The sequence below is a fragment of the Mycteria americana genome, chromosome 21, assembly GCF_035582795.1.
Source record: "Mycteria americana isolate JAX WOST 10 ecotype Jacksonville Zoo and Gardens chromosome 21, USCA_MyAme_1.0, whole genome shotgun sequence".
Taxonomy (NCBI): Eukaryota; Metazoa; Chordata; class Aves; order Ciconiiformes; family Ciconiidae; genus Mycteria; species Mycteria americana.
This window is the reverse complement of record NC_134385.1, coordinates 2893952-2906989: the sequence shown is the minus strand read 5'-3', so window position 1 is coordinate 2906989 and position 13038 is coordinate 2893952. Positions and strand designations below refer to the sequence as shown.

General features: G+C 64.2%; 1 protein-coding gene across 1 annotated transcript; it reads right to left on the bottom strand.

Annotated features, from left to right (window-relative positions):
* Window positions 1-762: 762 nt before the first annotated feature.
* On the bottom strand, window positions 763-2683 carry MARCKSL1 (MARCKS like 1). Its single transcript, XM_075522474.1, has 2 exons — window positions 2534-2683; window positions 763-2130 (listed from the first exon to the last, which is right to left on the bottom strand). Exons 1-2 carry the CDS (start codon window positions 2627-2629, stop codon window positions 1507-1509), a joined length of 720 nt encoding a protein of 239 aa, XP_075378589.1. The 5' UTR covers window positions 2630-2683; the 3' UTR covers window positions 763-1506.
* Between the last annotated feature and the right edge of the window lie 10355 nt (window positions 2684-13038).

Genomic DNA, 13038 nt, shown 5'->3' with positions numbered 1-13038 from the left:
AACAATAGCCCTCGCTTTTCTCCAGCTTCTTCTTCACCAGCCAAAACAGCAGGGGCAGGTGATTAGATGGGAATTAGGAGCAGGCCATTAAATGGAGGCTGTAGCAGTAGTGCACAGCCCCTAAGCTGGCAGCAGGAGCTCTGGTGGAGGCTGTAGCCTTCAAGCCCCGAGCTGCTGGAGATGGGCAGTGTGCCTTCCTTCTGTGCACGCTTGTCTCAGGAAAAAAAAAAAAGTCACTTCTATCCCTGTGCAGATCACAGGAGAAGCGGTAGAGGCACCCATTGTGCCTTCATTTTCTCTTTAGAAGTAAATCTTTGCTCCCAGTGCATAATTCTTGTGCTCTAGCATGTCTTTTCAGGAAAGAGGAGCCAATCCTATTCTAAAGCCACTAAGAAAAGAAGATTTAAAATTCAAGAAACCAAGCTTAAAATGGGAGTTTCACCCAGTAGCCCTCCTGGGCCCCTCCTTATGAGAGCAGACTTTTTTTTTTTCTTTCCCCCACCCCCCCAGGAAAAAAATGGGTTAGATCTCTAAGAAAACAGGTACTGAACAGCGATCCTAAGGTAGCGACAAGAGGCTTGTGTGAGAAAGTCCTTTGTGGCTGTAGCTCTACATCTGCTGCAAGTCAATTAACTGCGAGCAGAGCCCGGGCTGGAGTGATTAAATGCAGCAGCTGTTGAACTAAATAAGCAACTGCTATCTTCCCCGGCCCTTGTCTGGCATCCAGGACAAGAAGGACTCGAGCTCACCCATAAAGGGGTCACCATTTATTCCTTTCAAATGTTACAATAAAGCCCATACAGCTTTTTTTTTTTTTAGAAGTTAGAAAATTGCAAATCAAGTGTTTTGGCCATTAAAAAATTATTTACAGAGAAAACAATGTTGCTTCACATTATACAGCTGGCAGGCCCCCTCCCTCCACCCCACACCCTAAAAGTTATCCCTTAGAAGCAGAATTAAACACAGCGGACTTACAAGCTTTATGGTTTTAAGCCAATAGTAAGACATTATAAAAAACTAACCAGATTAGCTTTTAAACCATCGATTTCTATAAAAAGCACAAAATACTTTAAATGAAGTCAGAACCAGGAATGTAAACTGAGAAAAAAGAATCCATTGAACAGTCACTGGCTTGCTGGGCTTCGAAGGCTGCCGGGAGGAGAGCGGGGACAGTCAGGAGGCCAGCAGAGATACCAGAGCGGGATGGGAGATCTGGGTTCTTACAAACTGTAAATTCCAGTTATGTCCAGGATAGTCTTCCTCCACAGTTTTAAAGGATTCAGGTAAATCTACTCCAAGGTGTGGTGGCGGTGGTGGGAATCCAAACCGGCTTTCTAACAGGGGAGGGGAAGAAATAACTGGGAGGGTGGGGGGTGTCGGTTTTAGAAAGCGTTGTCAGTTCTAGGTGGGACGGGGAGGTGTGGGGGCAAGGCAGCGAGTCCGTGGTGTTACCGGGATGGAGAGGATGGCGTAAGAGTCTTAAGTTAGGACGATGCCAAGTGGGCTCTACTCTTCCTTCTGCTCCGCCGCCGCCGGAGTTGTTGCAGGCTCAGGCCCCGCAGGTTTTGAGGGCTCCTCTGGTTTGGCTGTATCCCCGTGGCTTTCTCCTGGCTGCTGCTTCTCTTCCTCCTTGCTTCCCCCGGCTCCTGCGTCCTCCCTCTTGGGCTCGGCTGCCTGCTGCCCGTCATCGGCAGGACTGCTCTCCCCGGGGCTGCCCTGCTCCTCCGCCGTCCCCTCCTCGGGGGGAGCCGACGGCTCCGTCCCGCTGCCCGAGCAAGCGGGGTTCTCCTCTCCCTTGGCCTCTGCCTTGCCTTGGTCCTCCGTGGGAGAGGACCCAGAGGAGTCCCCGGCTTCTTTCTTGTTCTTCCTAAAGGAGATCCCGCTCAGCTTGAAGGACTTCTTGAACGAGAACTTCTTCTTCTTCTTGGGGGTGTCCTTGGGGGCCGCGGCACCTTCGGCTTTAGCATCCCCTCCTTCGGCGGGGGGAGCGGGCTCGATGGCGTCCCCGCCGCCCGGCTCGCCCTTGCTCTCCTCCCTGGGGGGTTCGGCCGAGCCGGTCCCGTTCAGGGGTGCTGCCTCGCCGCCCGCCTTGGGCGTCATGTCCCCGTTGAGCCTCAAATGGCCGTTCTCCTGCGGGCAGGGGGGGAGCGGAGCACCGCGTTAGGCACAGCCGGGACTCGGCACCCCCTCCCCAAAGCCCCGCACCCAGATGGGGCGGGGGGCACCCAGCCGGGGAAAGCGGGGGGTGCACCCAGCCCGGGCGAGGGGCTGCACCGGGCACGGGGGGGGTCTCGGTGCGCTGCCACCGGGCGGCGCCCGCGCTCCACGCCCGGTGCCGGAGCGAGGCGGCGGACGGGACCCCCGCCCGGTGCCGGGAGGGAGCCCGGGGCGCGGCGCGGGCGGTGCCGCATCGCTCCGTGCCCGCCGGGCAGGAGGGTCCCCCGGGGCCGGGGCCGCCGCCTTTGTCCGTCCGTCCGTCCGCCCGCCCCGGCGGGGCGCACGGCGCGGCTCCCCCGCGCCCTCCGGTACCTACCTGCCCGTTGGCCTTGGCGGGCTCGGTGGCGGCGGCGTGGCCGGCTGGCGGGGCGCTGCCCTCCGCCTTGGCCGCCTTGGAGCCCTGGCTGCCCATGGTGCGGCACGTCGGGCGGACCCCGCCGCGGCGGCTGCCCTCGGCTGGCGAGCGGCGCCGAGAGGGAGTAGGTGGAGCCCCCCGCCGCCCCGGTAATAAGGCGCGGGGCGGGGGCGGGCCGCCGCCGAGCCCGCCCCGGGGGCGGGGGACGGGGATGGAGCCACCGCCCCGGCGGGGCCGGGGGTACCGGTGGCCGCCGTTGCCCCGCCCCAGCCGTGCGCCCCCGGAGGCCGGGGCGCCGGTCCCCCCAGGCCCCTCACCCCCGGGGTGCCGCTCATCCCACCCCGGGGTGCCTCTGTCCCCAGCCCCGTCACCCCTGGGAGGGTCCCCTGGTACCACTCGTCCCAGCCCCATCACGCCCAGGACAGTCTCATGGTGCCGCTTGCCTCAGTCCCGTCACCCCAGGGTACTGCTTACCCCTGGGTACCACTTCCCCCAGGGAACCGCTCACCCCAGCCCCATCACCCCAGGGTGCTGCTCACCCCAGCCCCATCACCCCAGGGTGCCGCTCACCCCAGCCCCATCACCCCAGGGTACTGCTCACCCCAGCCCCATCACCCCAGGGTGCCGCTCACCCCAGCCCCATCACCCCAGGGTGCCACTCACCCCACCCCCATCACCCCAGGGTACCGCTCACCCCAGCCCCATCACCCCAGGGTGCTGCTCACCCCAGCCCCATCACCCCAGGGTACTGCTCACCCCAGCCCCATCACCCCAGGGTGCCGCTCAGCCCAGCCCCATCAGCTCCTGGAGTGTCCTGCTGTGGGGGACAGGTTGTGCCATGAGTCACAGCCCGGCTCCCCGCCTCGCTGCGCTCCCTGGTATGCAGACAGGTAGGTTTTTCCCCTCTTGTGTCTTCCTCCTCTCTGCTTTCCTGGAAAGGGAGGGCTCAGGAGAAAAGAAAGTGGGACTAAACCAAAGTGGATGCTAACGCTGGCAAGGGGCCCGCAGCTTCCCCATGCTGCCAGGGCCGCCGGCCGCAGCCTCGCCACAGCGCGGAGCCAGCAGTGGCCACGGGAGACTCGCTCCTGGGGGCTCCCTTGGCACCCAGGCACAGCTGATTTCACTGGGGGCTCCCAAATTCGAGACCCTTTTGTGCCTGTCCAAGCCACCGGCGTTTCCCTGGCAGCTGCAGCAGGCCACGCTCCTGAGCACCGTGCCCTGAGCCCCGTGGCCCCGGCGACTTCCCGGCACCCTGCACCCCGCTCCTGCCAAACCTGTCCCGGAGCCGCCACGGGCAGGCGGGACCCCCCAGCACCCAGCACCCAGCTGCACCACAGAGCCCGTGCAGGATCAAGGCCAGCGTCTCCGAGGGGAAAACAATGTGCCGCTGTGTGCGCTCCGCCAACAAGGTCATGTTTTGTCTCCGTCCTCCCTCCCTCCCCAGCACACATCATCTCACCCCCGTTAGAGCGAAATTTCTCTGTTAATTAAAACAGGCGGCATCTTCCTTATTGACTTTTGGTTGCCAGTTGATAAAGCCTTTGAATGGCTGCCGGGCTGCTGCTCCGTCCACCCGCGCCTTCGGCCATCTGCAAGATCGAGAGTTGCCCGAGCAGCCGTCAGGGCTGCAAAGGAGCCGCAGAGGATGTACCCCGTTTAAAAGCACGCGCTTTTCAGAGCATAGCGAGGCTGTTTGCCTGGGGAGGACAAACGGTCCAAGCAAGTGTATTGAATTAGCCAGTAAACACGCTCTGTCTTCTGCCACTTCTTCCCGATCGTAAGCTCCAGGTCAGCGTCCCCAGCCATTACCTGCTGGGGAGCAAAACCCCGCAGAGCCACGGCTGGCGAGCCCTTCCCTCTGCCCCAGCAGCCGTCCGGCGTCGGGCAGCATCTGTGCCAATGCCACACGTTTCTTCCCACCTTCTGGGAGTGATTTACTGTCTTTCTGCTGAGGTTCATTTTGTCTTGGCTCTTCTCTGCAGGGATGTGGAGAGTCCTCATGCTGCTGTGCCATCCCATCCCATCCCATCCCATCCCATCCCATCCCATCCCATCCCATCTCTCCATGCTGCCCCACTGCTGCAGCAAGAGCATGTTTTGGCTGTGCCGAGCAAATCCGAGCAAGCACTGGCTTTCCCAGCGCCCGTCCGAGACCGTCCATCTGTGCAACGGGCCCGAGATGCTCCTGTCCTCCTGTCCCAAAGCCACAGGGGAACCGCTAAGGCGGGCAGCACTGGCAGCCCACCACCCATCTGCACCGTCCCCGCTGCGGGCACTGCGAGCAGGGAGGGGGCTCTGGGGGTGCAGCCTTTGGGGTGAGGGTGGCAGCCCCGGTGCGGCTTTGCCTGTCTGTTGGGTTGGGAGAGCGAACGTGTACCCCGTGCTGTGAAACAGGCTGCTTGCTGGAACGGTGTTTTCTGCAGTGGTGGTCTGGATGAGCGGCCGGGCTTGCTTATTTGAGAGGGGATTTCTCGGGCGGGGGCTGGCAGGGTGGCCGCAGTGCTGCCGCCATGCTCTGTGCCGCTGGCTCGGCGGGGGCTGCTCGGCTCGGCCCCTCCGTCCGCCGGCCCCCGTGCAAAGCCCAGGTCTCTTCCATGTTTTGCTGGAGGGGAGAAAGTGCTTTACACCCCACTGCTCCCCTGCCACAGCGATCAGCAGGCAGCGCTGGAGTGATGGGAGGCAGATGCGATGGCTCTAAAGGGCAAACTTTAGCATGATTAGACAGGTCAAGATGCAGACCTGCCGGGGGGGCAGCCCCCTGTCACCATCAGAGGCCATGCAGGAAACCTCGCATGCAGCTTTCTAGTGGCTTTCATCTCCGAGGAATCCCCAGTTGCCACAACTCTCTTGATCCCGGCTTTTCTTGAAAACCCTCTTCTGCAGTGCTGCGTAAGGGATGTGTTTATAAATAGACACGTTCCCCTGTGGATTCCCGAGCGTGCCTCCTCTTCCAAGGCCTGGCTCTGCTGCAGATGTCTGTCCTGCCTGCGCTGATGGCAGCAGCGCCAGAAGGGCTCAGCTGGCTCGGGAGCGGTGCTTGGCGCGGCCACGTCGGCAGCTGCCCCTGGTGCCGGTGCCCCGGTGCTCCGTGTGGGTCCCCCCGGGCAGACCCGCAGCTGGTTGTTCCACCTGGGAAGAGGCCGTTTTCCTCTTCTGCGTGTCGCGGGGGGTGTTGGTGGCAGGGAGCAGACGTTGGTGGCAGGGAGCAGACGTTGCTGCCACGCAGGCGCCGGGGCAGGTGCGGTTACACCGGGAGAGCGGGTGGAGGGCTGAAGCTGCTGTGCGTGACGGTTGGGTTTCCAGCGTAAACCAAACACCAACCCAAACCCTCCCAGTGGAAACCAGTGTGACCGCCAGCCCCGCTTGCCGTGGGTCCCATCCCTCACCGCTGCCTCGGCCGTGGGTCGGGCTCCTCCGGCCCCAGGCGTCGGGCAGGGAACAGGAGCGGGGCAGAGGATGCTCTGGCTCCGTGCGGGCTCTCCGCGGGCTCCTGGGGCTTTGGCTGCTCGGGAGGTGACGGGGATTTGCAGGGTGCAGGCAGACGGACAGATTACAGGCCTGTCTGCTCCCCTAGCAGATGGACAGGCAGACAAATCTGTCTGCCTCTCTGCACACTGCTCCTGCCTAAAAGGCCTTGGGGATGCAAGGTCTTTGCGGATGTTATTTTCCACTTTCCAGACCTACTTAAACCGCGTGCTGATTATTAATTTATTAGGCGTTAAGCGCTGACAGGCTGCAAGGCAGAGCGGTGAGCGCAGCCCCTGCACCAGGGGGTTGGAGTGGGGCAGGAGGGTGCAGTCCCCAGCCCCTTGCCCTGCCCCTGCCACCCGCCGTATTCCCCCAGCCCTTAATGAAGAATTAATGCAATTATTTATTCATGTATCTAGAGCCATTCACAAGCCTCTGATCATCTGCTGGAGGATTTTAACCGAGTTAGCGGGGGCCCAGCCAGGGCAACCAACGGCGCTGGGAATAAAGCAGAGGGATTTCCATATTGATTTATAAATAGCAAAGGAATTAGCTAATTAGATCTCTCTGGGGAGAGAATTCCGGCAGGGAGAGTGCTGGGCCGGGCTGTGCTGCGTGCAGGGACGGATGGTAACGGCTTCTGTCACCACAGCAGCTCCGGCATGGGAACGGCCCTTGCCAACAGCCCTCAGCTAAAAATAGTAGCCCTGGCTTAGGGTCTGGGGTCTGCCTCTGCCGTGCTGCCCATGCCGCCGTGCCCGCCAACCATGCCCGCCCATGGTTTGGCTTTCCCGGGCCCGGCAGCGCAGCTCCAGGACGTGGCCACCCGCCTGGTCCCCAGGGCAAGTGACGGTCTGGCTGCGCAGGCCACGAGGGGATGGGGTGAAGGGGCTGGGGGACACCGCAGGTGCTGAGCGGGGCCGTCCTCAGCTGCAGGAGGAAAAATCTGCTGAGCTTCATGCTGGGGGATTTCCACGGGGAACGAGGGCTGGCCGGGGCCGGGCAGGCAGGAGGAAGAGCGGGGCCGTGTGGTGGTCAAGGGGGTCTTTCCAGTCCATCGCCCAAGCAGAAGCTGGTCGCTGCCGAACCTGCTCGTGGCTGTGCCGTCACTCGGGCTGGCTGCCGAGTCAGTGCCGACCGACCCTCTGCCATTCGCACCGGGGAAAAGCGTCCTGGACCCAGGTGTCTGCACGGGACCTTGCCGGGGGTCTCCCTGCCACCCGCACAGAGCCGGTGCCGCAACCAGCGTCCCCGAATCCTGCCTGCCCTGGGAAATGCTCCAGCCCGGGAGGCTGCAGCGAGGCGCTGACTTCCCATAGAAACACATAAAAGGGCCCGTTCTTGTATTTGCCAGAGCCCCGTCATTTTTGGTTGTGAAGATCCCATGGCAACCGGCGCCTTGTGTAACTGCGTTTGCTATTTCTGGGCTTGCTTTTCACTCCGGTGACATCCTCCCCGCATCCCACCACCCTGCGCGGGGGGCAGGACCGGCCCTGCTCCCAGGACCCCAGGACCTCTCCCTTCTTCTCACGCCGGTGTGGCAAGAGAGAGCAATCCCCTCCGCTCTTATCTCGGAGACCATCTGCCCTTCTTTTCGGCCAGGAGCTGGAGCATTTGCAAACAAAGCCAAGCCCTCTAACCTAAAACCCTCCGGCCTCATCGGCAGGGTGGCGGGGCTGGGCTGGGCTGCGCTGCCCAGGGACCCCAGCCTCGCTTCGCCCTGGGATGGGGATGGCGGTGGGACGTGAGGGGTCCTGGGTGCCTCCCCGCGGGCACGGTCCTGGGGGAGTTTCTGCAAGGCAGGGATCAACACAACACCAATCATCGCCTTTCGCAGCCCGTCTCGTCTCCCAGCTCCTCCCGGGAGAAGGGGAACACAACGCGATGCCCTTGCCCAGGAGGGATGCTCGTCCCACACCCCTTATCTCCCGCATCCCCGCTGCAGGCTGCATTTCAGGGCCGATAAAGCACTCCCTGACCCTGAGCAAGCTGCGCGCTGCCGGTTCAGTCGCATTACAAGAGCAGGATGGCTGCCAGAGGGTGTCCAGAGAGAAAAGGGGCCGCAGCATCCAGTTGGCAGCGGAGGCGGGAGGGCGGCCGGGTGCTACCGCACACCGGGCTCTGCTCCCTCCGCCCCGGCCGGGGCTGCTGGCAGGGTCCCCCAGCCGGGGGCCGAGCGGGGAGCAGGTTTCAGAGCCTCCTTCCTCATTAAAAGGGAAGTTTATAATGGAAACAAAAGCGACGCTCAGTCCAAGAGGAGCTTTTCCCGTTCCATTTCCTCCGGAGCTGCCTGTGGAGGTGCCACGGGAGAGTGCCCGCACGCCACGGCCGGGGCGCACGGCAGGGAAGCACACCGGGGGTCCCGTGTGTTTTGAGCATCGCCCCGCCGCATGGTGCTCGCCGAGGGCAGCCGTGCCGTGGCGAACGCAGGCAGGCTGCGGCAGCGCCCTGCTGTCGCAGAGCCAAGGTGGACGCGGGGTGCTGCCCTTCCCTCGGGGACAGTGACCCCCCAGGCAGCGGGAGCCCGTGGTTGTCCCCCGGGTGGGCTCAGCTCCCTCCATCCCTGGGGTCACCTGCGCCCTGGTCCCGGTGACCGGCTGCAAAAGGGACGTCGGAGCTGTGCTGCGCTGCCTGGGTGGGTGCAGGTGGGCTGGGGCACACGGCAGCCCCACGGACATGGGTTAGGGGGTGACGCCTCGACTGAGCTTCACGGGGCTCAGCAGCTCGTCTTGGCTTCTGACACGGACGAGGACAGCGCGTCCCTTCCCCGGGTGTGGGGCAGGCAGTGCCGGCACCACGCTCCTTCCCTGCTCTCAGAGGGTACGGCCACAACCGAGCCCTGGGTCCCCCCGGGGTTGCAGGGGTGGGTGCACGGCCGGTGGGGTGCAACGTCAGCGCGCGTCCGGCACGGGTCCCGCGAGCATCTTACACGCGCGCAGCCACGACGCTGATCCCAAGGACATCCCTTGGCGATGGGGCAGCCCCACATCTCCGCTGCCGGCCCCTCGCAGCCCAGCGGGGTCACCCCTTTTGCCCGAGCCCCCGGGGCCGGTGGCAGCCAGCCCAGCGCATGGCTGGGCAGCCGGACCTGGGACAGGAAAGCGGCGCTGGGATGCTTTGGGGCAGCGGTCCCTTCCCCCTGCAAGCAGCCGGGGATGTATGGGCCTCTTTCTCCCTGCAAGTCAATGTGTCTTTTTGTTGCGCTGCTGGGTTTTGATGCCGGCGAGCAGGGAGAGACAATACGTCGCATTGTTCCTTTTCAGCAACATCTGACGGGCCCAGGCAGAGAGAGGCCAGTGTGTGCGGAGGGCCGTGGGGGAAGGGATCGGGACGGACGGACAGGCAGCGGGAAAGACGCAGGGACACCCAGGCCAGGCTGGAGGGCTGGGGAGGCTGGAGGGGTGCCGGTGGGGATGTGGGAGGTGGGGGAGGCCGTTATCTTCTGGTACCCAAACAGCCTGGAAAAAACAGCCCTGAGAGATGCAAACCTCCAGCCCCGCTCATCTTAACGGACTCTTAACTTTAAAGCTTCATTAGGAACCCGTAAGCGTCGATGCCATCAACCTTGCCATTGCTGCTGCCTCTACCAGAAGATCCCGGCTGGTTTACTGGGGCCGTGCAGGCGGGGGTACCTGTCGCTCCCAGTAAATCCTGGGGTGCCAGGAAAACCCTCTCCCCCGAAATCCCACGCAGGTGGGGTGGGGCAGGGGCTCAGTCCCTGCCGGGTGGGCGACGAGCGGGGAGCCAGGAGCGGGGAACCACGGCAGCGCTGGGATTGTCTGCAACTTTCCATCAGAAATCCCCTCCTTCCCTTATCCCCTGCTGTCCGCAGCCTGGATTGCTTAATTGCCAGGAACAGAATTCCCCTCTGCCTCAGAACAAAACCGAAAGTGTCCCCAGGGCCACCGCAGCCGTAGGCTGGGCTGGGTGGGAGCCCGAGCGCCAGCAGAGCCCAGAGACCCTGGTGATGGGCTCCGGGGGGCTGCTCCGTGTCCCAGCCTGGTGCTAAGGTTATCGGCTCTGCCTTCCGGGAGCTGGTGGGACGTGCTGGGGGGGCACGTGGGGGTTTTGCGCCCGCCGAAGGCATGCACCGCTCTCCGACCCCCCCTCCCCGGGCTTGCCCAGTGCTGGCAAACCTCTCGCCCAGCTTTCAGGGTCGGGGGAACACGGTGGGCCCTCGCCGTGGCGTACCCCACCCCACTGCAAAGGGGGTCTGCAGCCCCTCTGTGGCAGGGGACCGGCACCCCCCGTCCACGCCCCGCTCTCCCGCGATGGCTCTCACTCTTGGCAAAGGCCCCGGGAGGGGACGGCAGCCGGTTACGGGCTTGGTGGGGCCCTGTCGGGCGGGGGGCTGGTGGCGTGGCCCCGGCTGGCGGCGGTGGCTCGGAGCAGCGGTGCCCTCCCCGCCCCCACGGCTCGGCAGGCTGCACCAGCAGATGCATTTCGCCCAGACTTGCATGGCCGTAGCCATGGCAACGGCTGCGCGGCGGCGGGATGCCGGGGGGCTGCGGCGCGGGGCTGCGCGGTGACGCGGCGCTGCATCGCTGCCGTCGCACCCCACGGCTTGGCTTCGCCCCAGGTCTGGGTTCACCCCAGCTTTGGGTTCACCCCGTTCCCAGCAGCAACGCCGGTGCGTATCCCCGTCCGTGGCGCACCGGCATGTGCGTGCTGCTTTGCACACACGTGTGCAAGCGTGACCACGGGCACCGGTGCAGCTGCGCTGACGCGTAGGCTCTCCCTGGGGTGACGGTGCCAAAGGGGGGGGCAGCACCGCGGGGAGAGGCCGGGCAGGGTGGGGACGGAGCCGCTCCCCACTTTTTTGCGGCTGGGCTGCCATAAAGCCGGGGCTGTTTGCATTGGTGCGGCCGCGCCGGCGTTGCTGTCCCGGATCCGCTTTGTCTCCACGTTAACTTTCAACCGCACCAGCTTTTCCTTTCTGCTGCCGCCGCTGCACCCTGCCAGCCTCGCCGGGGTGCTGGAGCCCCGGCACCTGGCAGCCCTATTGGGGTGCTGCAGTCCCCCCCAGCACGGTCCATGCCTGCTCCCTGCCTGCTCCCTGCCTGTTGGCGGCAGGACGGGGACTGGTTTGGCCGCATCCTGTTCCTGCCAGCTTCTCGGTGGCCGGAGCTGGCGGGGGGCAGAAGGGGCCACCACAGCCCCCGGCAGCTGCAGCCGCAGCACCTCGCCGCCACGACACCAGGCTCAGCCGCTGCCTGCCTGCCTGCACCGCTGCCTGCCTGCACCGCTGCCTGCCCCAGCCCCCTCGCCACCACGGTGCAGGCAGCCGCCAGCCCGGATGGGTTTGGCAGCAAAGCAGCTCAGCTGGAGAAAAGCCTCTGGCGCTGGAGTGACCCACTAACCTTGTTCTTCTTAAAAATGCATGAAATGCAGGCGGCTGCCTACGGGGACTCGCACACGCACGCTCGCGCTCACGCACGGGTGGGAGCGCGTTTTCGGTACTGCACCCGCACGCCCGGGTCAGGCGGGGGGGCCCGGGGGTGCACACTGCACTCACTGCCCAGATTTCGGGGTATCTGGAGCGGGGGGGCTTCGCTCTCCCTTCGCTGCTGCTGTTTGATGCCCTGCGCGTCCCCGGCCCTGGGCGAGGGGCTGCAAGCCTGCGGCACGGGCAGGTTTCCCGGGAGGTGCTCGGGCACGGCGCAGCCCTTCTGCTCAGCTCTGCCGGTGCCACCGGGCTGCGGTAACGCCGCGGTGGGGCTAAGTCCACCCGGCACGTCCCCCCGCTGCACCCAGGAACCGGATACTGCGGTCGGGGACGGGGCTTGCTTCGGGCTCCCGTTGGGGGCCCAAGGGCGTCCCAAAGAGCTGTCCCTGCCCTGGCTGGTGCCACGGCCGGGTCCCACTGGAGACGTGAGGGGGGTGGCAGGGTCCCGCTGCCGGGGAAGGCGAGGCAGGCGCACGCTTGCCCCGTCCCCTGGCTGCCATCACAGCCCTGACCTTGTTTCTCTCTGGCTTCTCCATGCCTTTAATACACCCCGGCCAGATGGCTGGGAGCCGGGGGAGCCGGGGGGGTGGGGGGACAGCAGCTCAACCCCGCCGTGGGGGCACAGACCCCACTCCCCACGCTCGGTGGCAGCCCGCGGCCGCGGCGAGGCTGCAGCCCCGGTGGGTGCCGCACGGTCCCGGCCCCGGCACGGCCCTCGCCGCCGTGGGGGTGCCGGTGCCCACGGTGGGACGTGTCCCCGCAGCCCTGGCAGGGGTTAACAGATTTCTCTCACATGCGGCTGATTTAATTTTGGTCTCATTTGCATAGCTGATTTGGTGGCTGCAACACCTCGGCTGGTGCAGTAAGGGCACGGGGGGGTATTTTTAGCTGCTCTGGGCTTGAGCTGGGCAGCATCTGGCCCTGGTGACCCCTCGTGGGCACCCTGGGGGGACGGGTACATCCAGCCTGTGCCACACACCGCGGCCTGCGGCGGGAGCAGCAGAGGATTTGCAGGATTAGGTTTTTGCCTTTTTTTTTTTTTTTTTTTCTTGTGGTTGCAATCCTGTTTTAAGAAGAAGAAACAAAACCCAGAAGCCAACGGCAGCCCAAGCCCTCAATGCCCGTTAGCCTGGATCGAATAAACCGTGGTGCATCGCGAGATGGAGCAGCTTCATCCCCTGCTCAGCTCCCCAGCCCGGAGAGGGCTCGCTCCCTGGCTGGATCCGGCCACGCCACGTTTCCCATCCTCTTCCCTCCTTGCAGCAGAGCCCAGCTCTGCTCCCCTTGCCGGGAGCTTCCCGGCCTCGCTACCGCGTGCTGCTGCCCGCATGGCTCCTTCGCCCCCAGAACGGCTACGTTTCAACCCAGGAGGAAGGAGGAAATCACTGTGGGCGGCAGGGCGGCGGGGGGGGGAGTTTTTCTGAGCCCTTTTGGAAATCCCTGCGGCTTCCTCTGGGGTCCCAGCCCTTGCTCGTGTGGCAGCAAAGTCGAGGAAGAGCGTGAATCACCCACAGGAAACTTTGCATCGCTCGTGCCGTCGCTGCCCATGGCC

Excerpts from the sequence above, each read along its gene's own strand:
- MARCKSL1 (XM_075522474.1), bottom strand. The coding sequence starts at position 2,629 with ATGGGCAGCCAGGGCTCCAAGGCGGCCAAGGCGGAGGGCAGCGCCCCG. Across the intron at positions 2,131-2,533 it reads CCGCCAAGGCCAACGGGCAG|GAGAACGGCCATTTGAGGCT; the intron begins GTAGGTACCGGA and ends CCCTGCCCGCAG.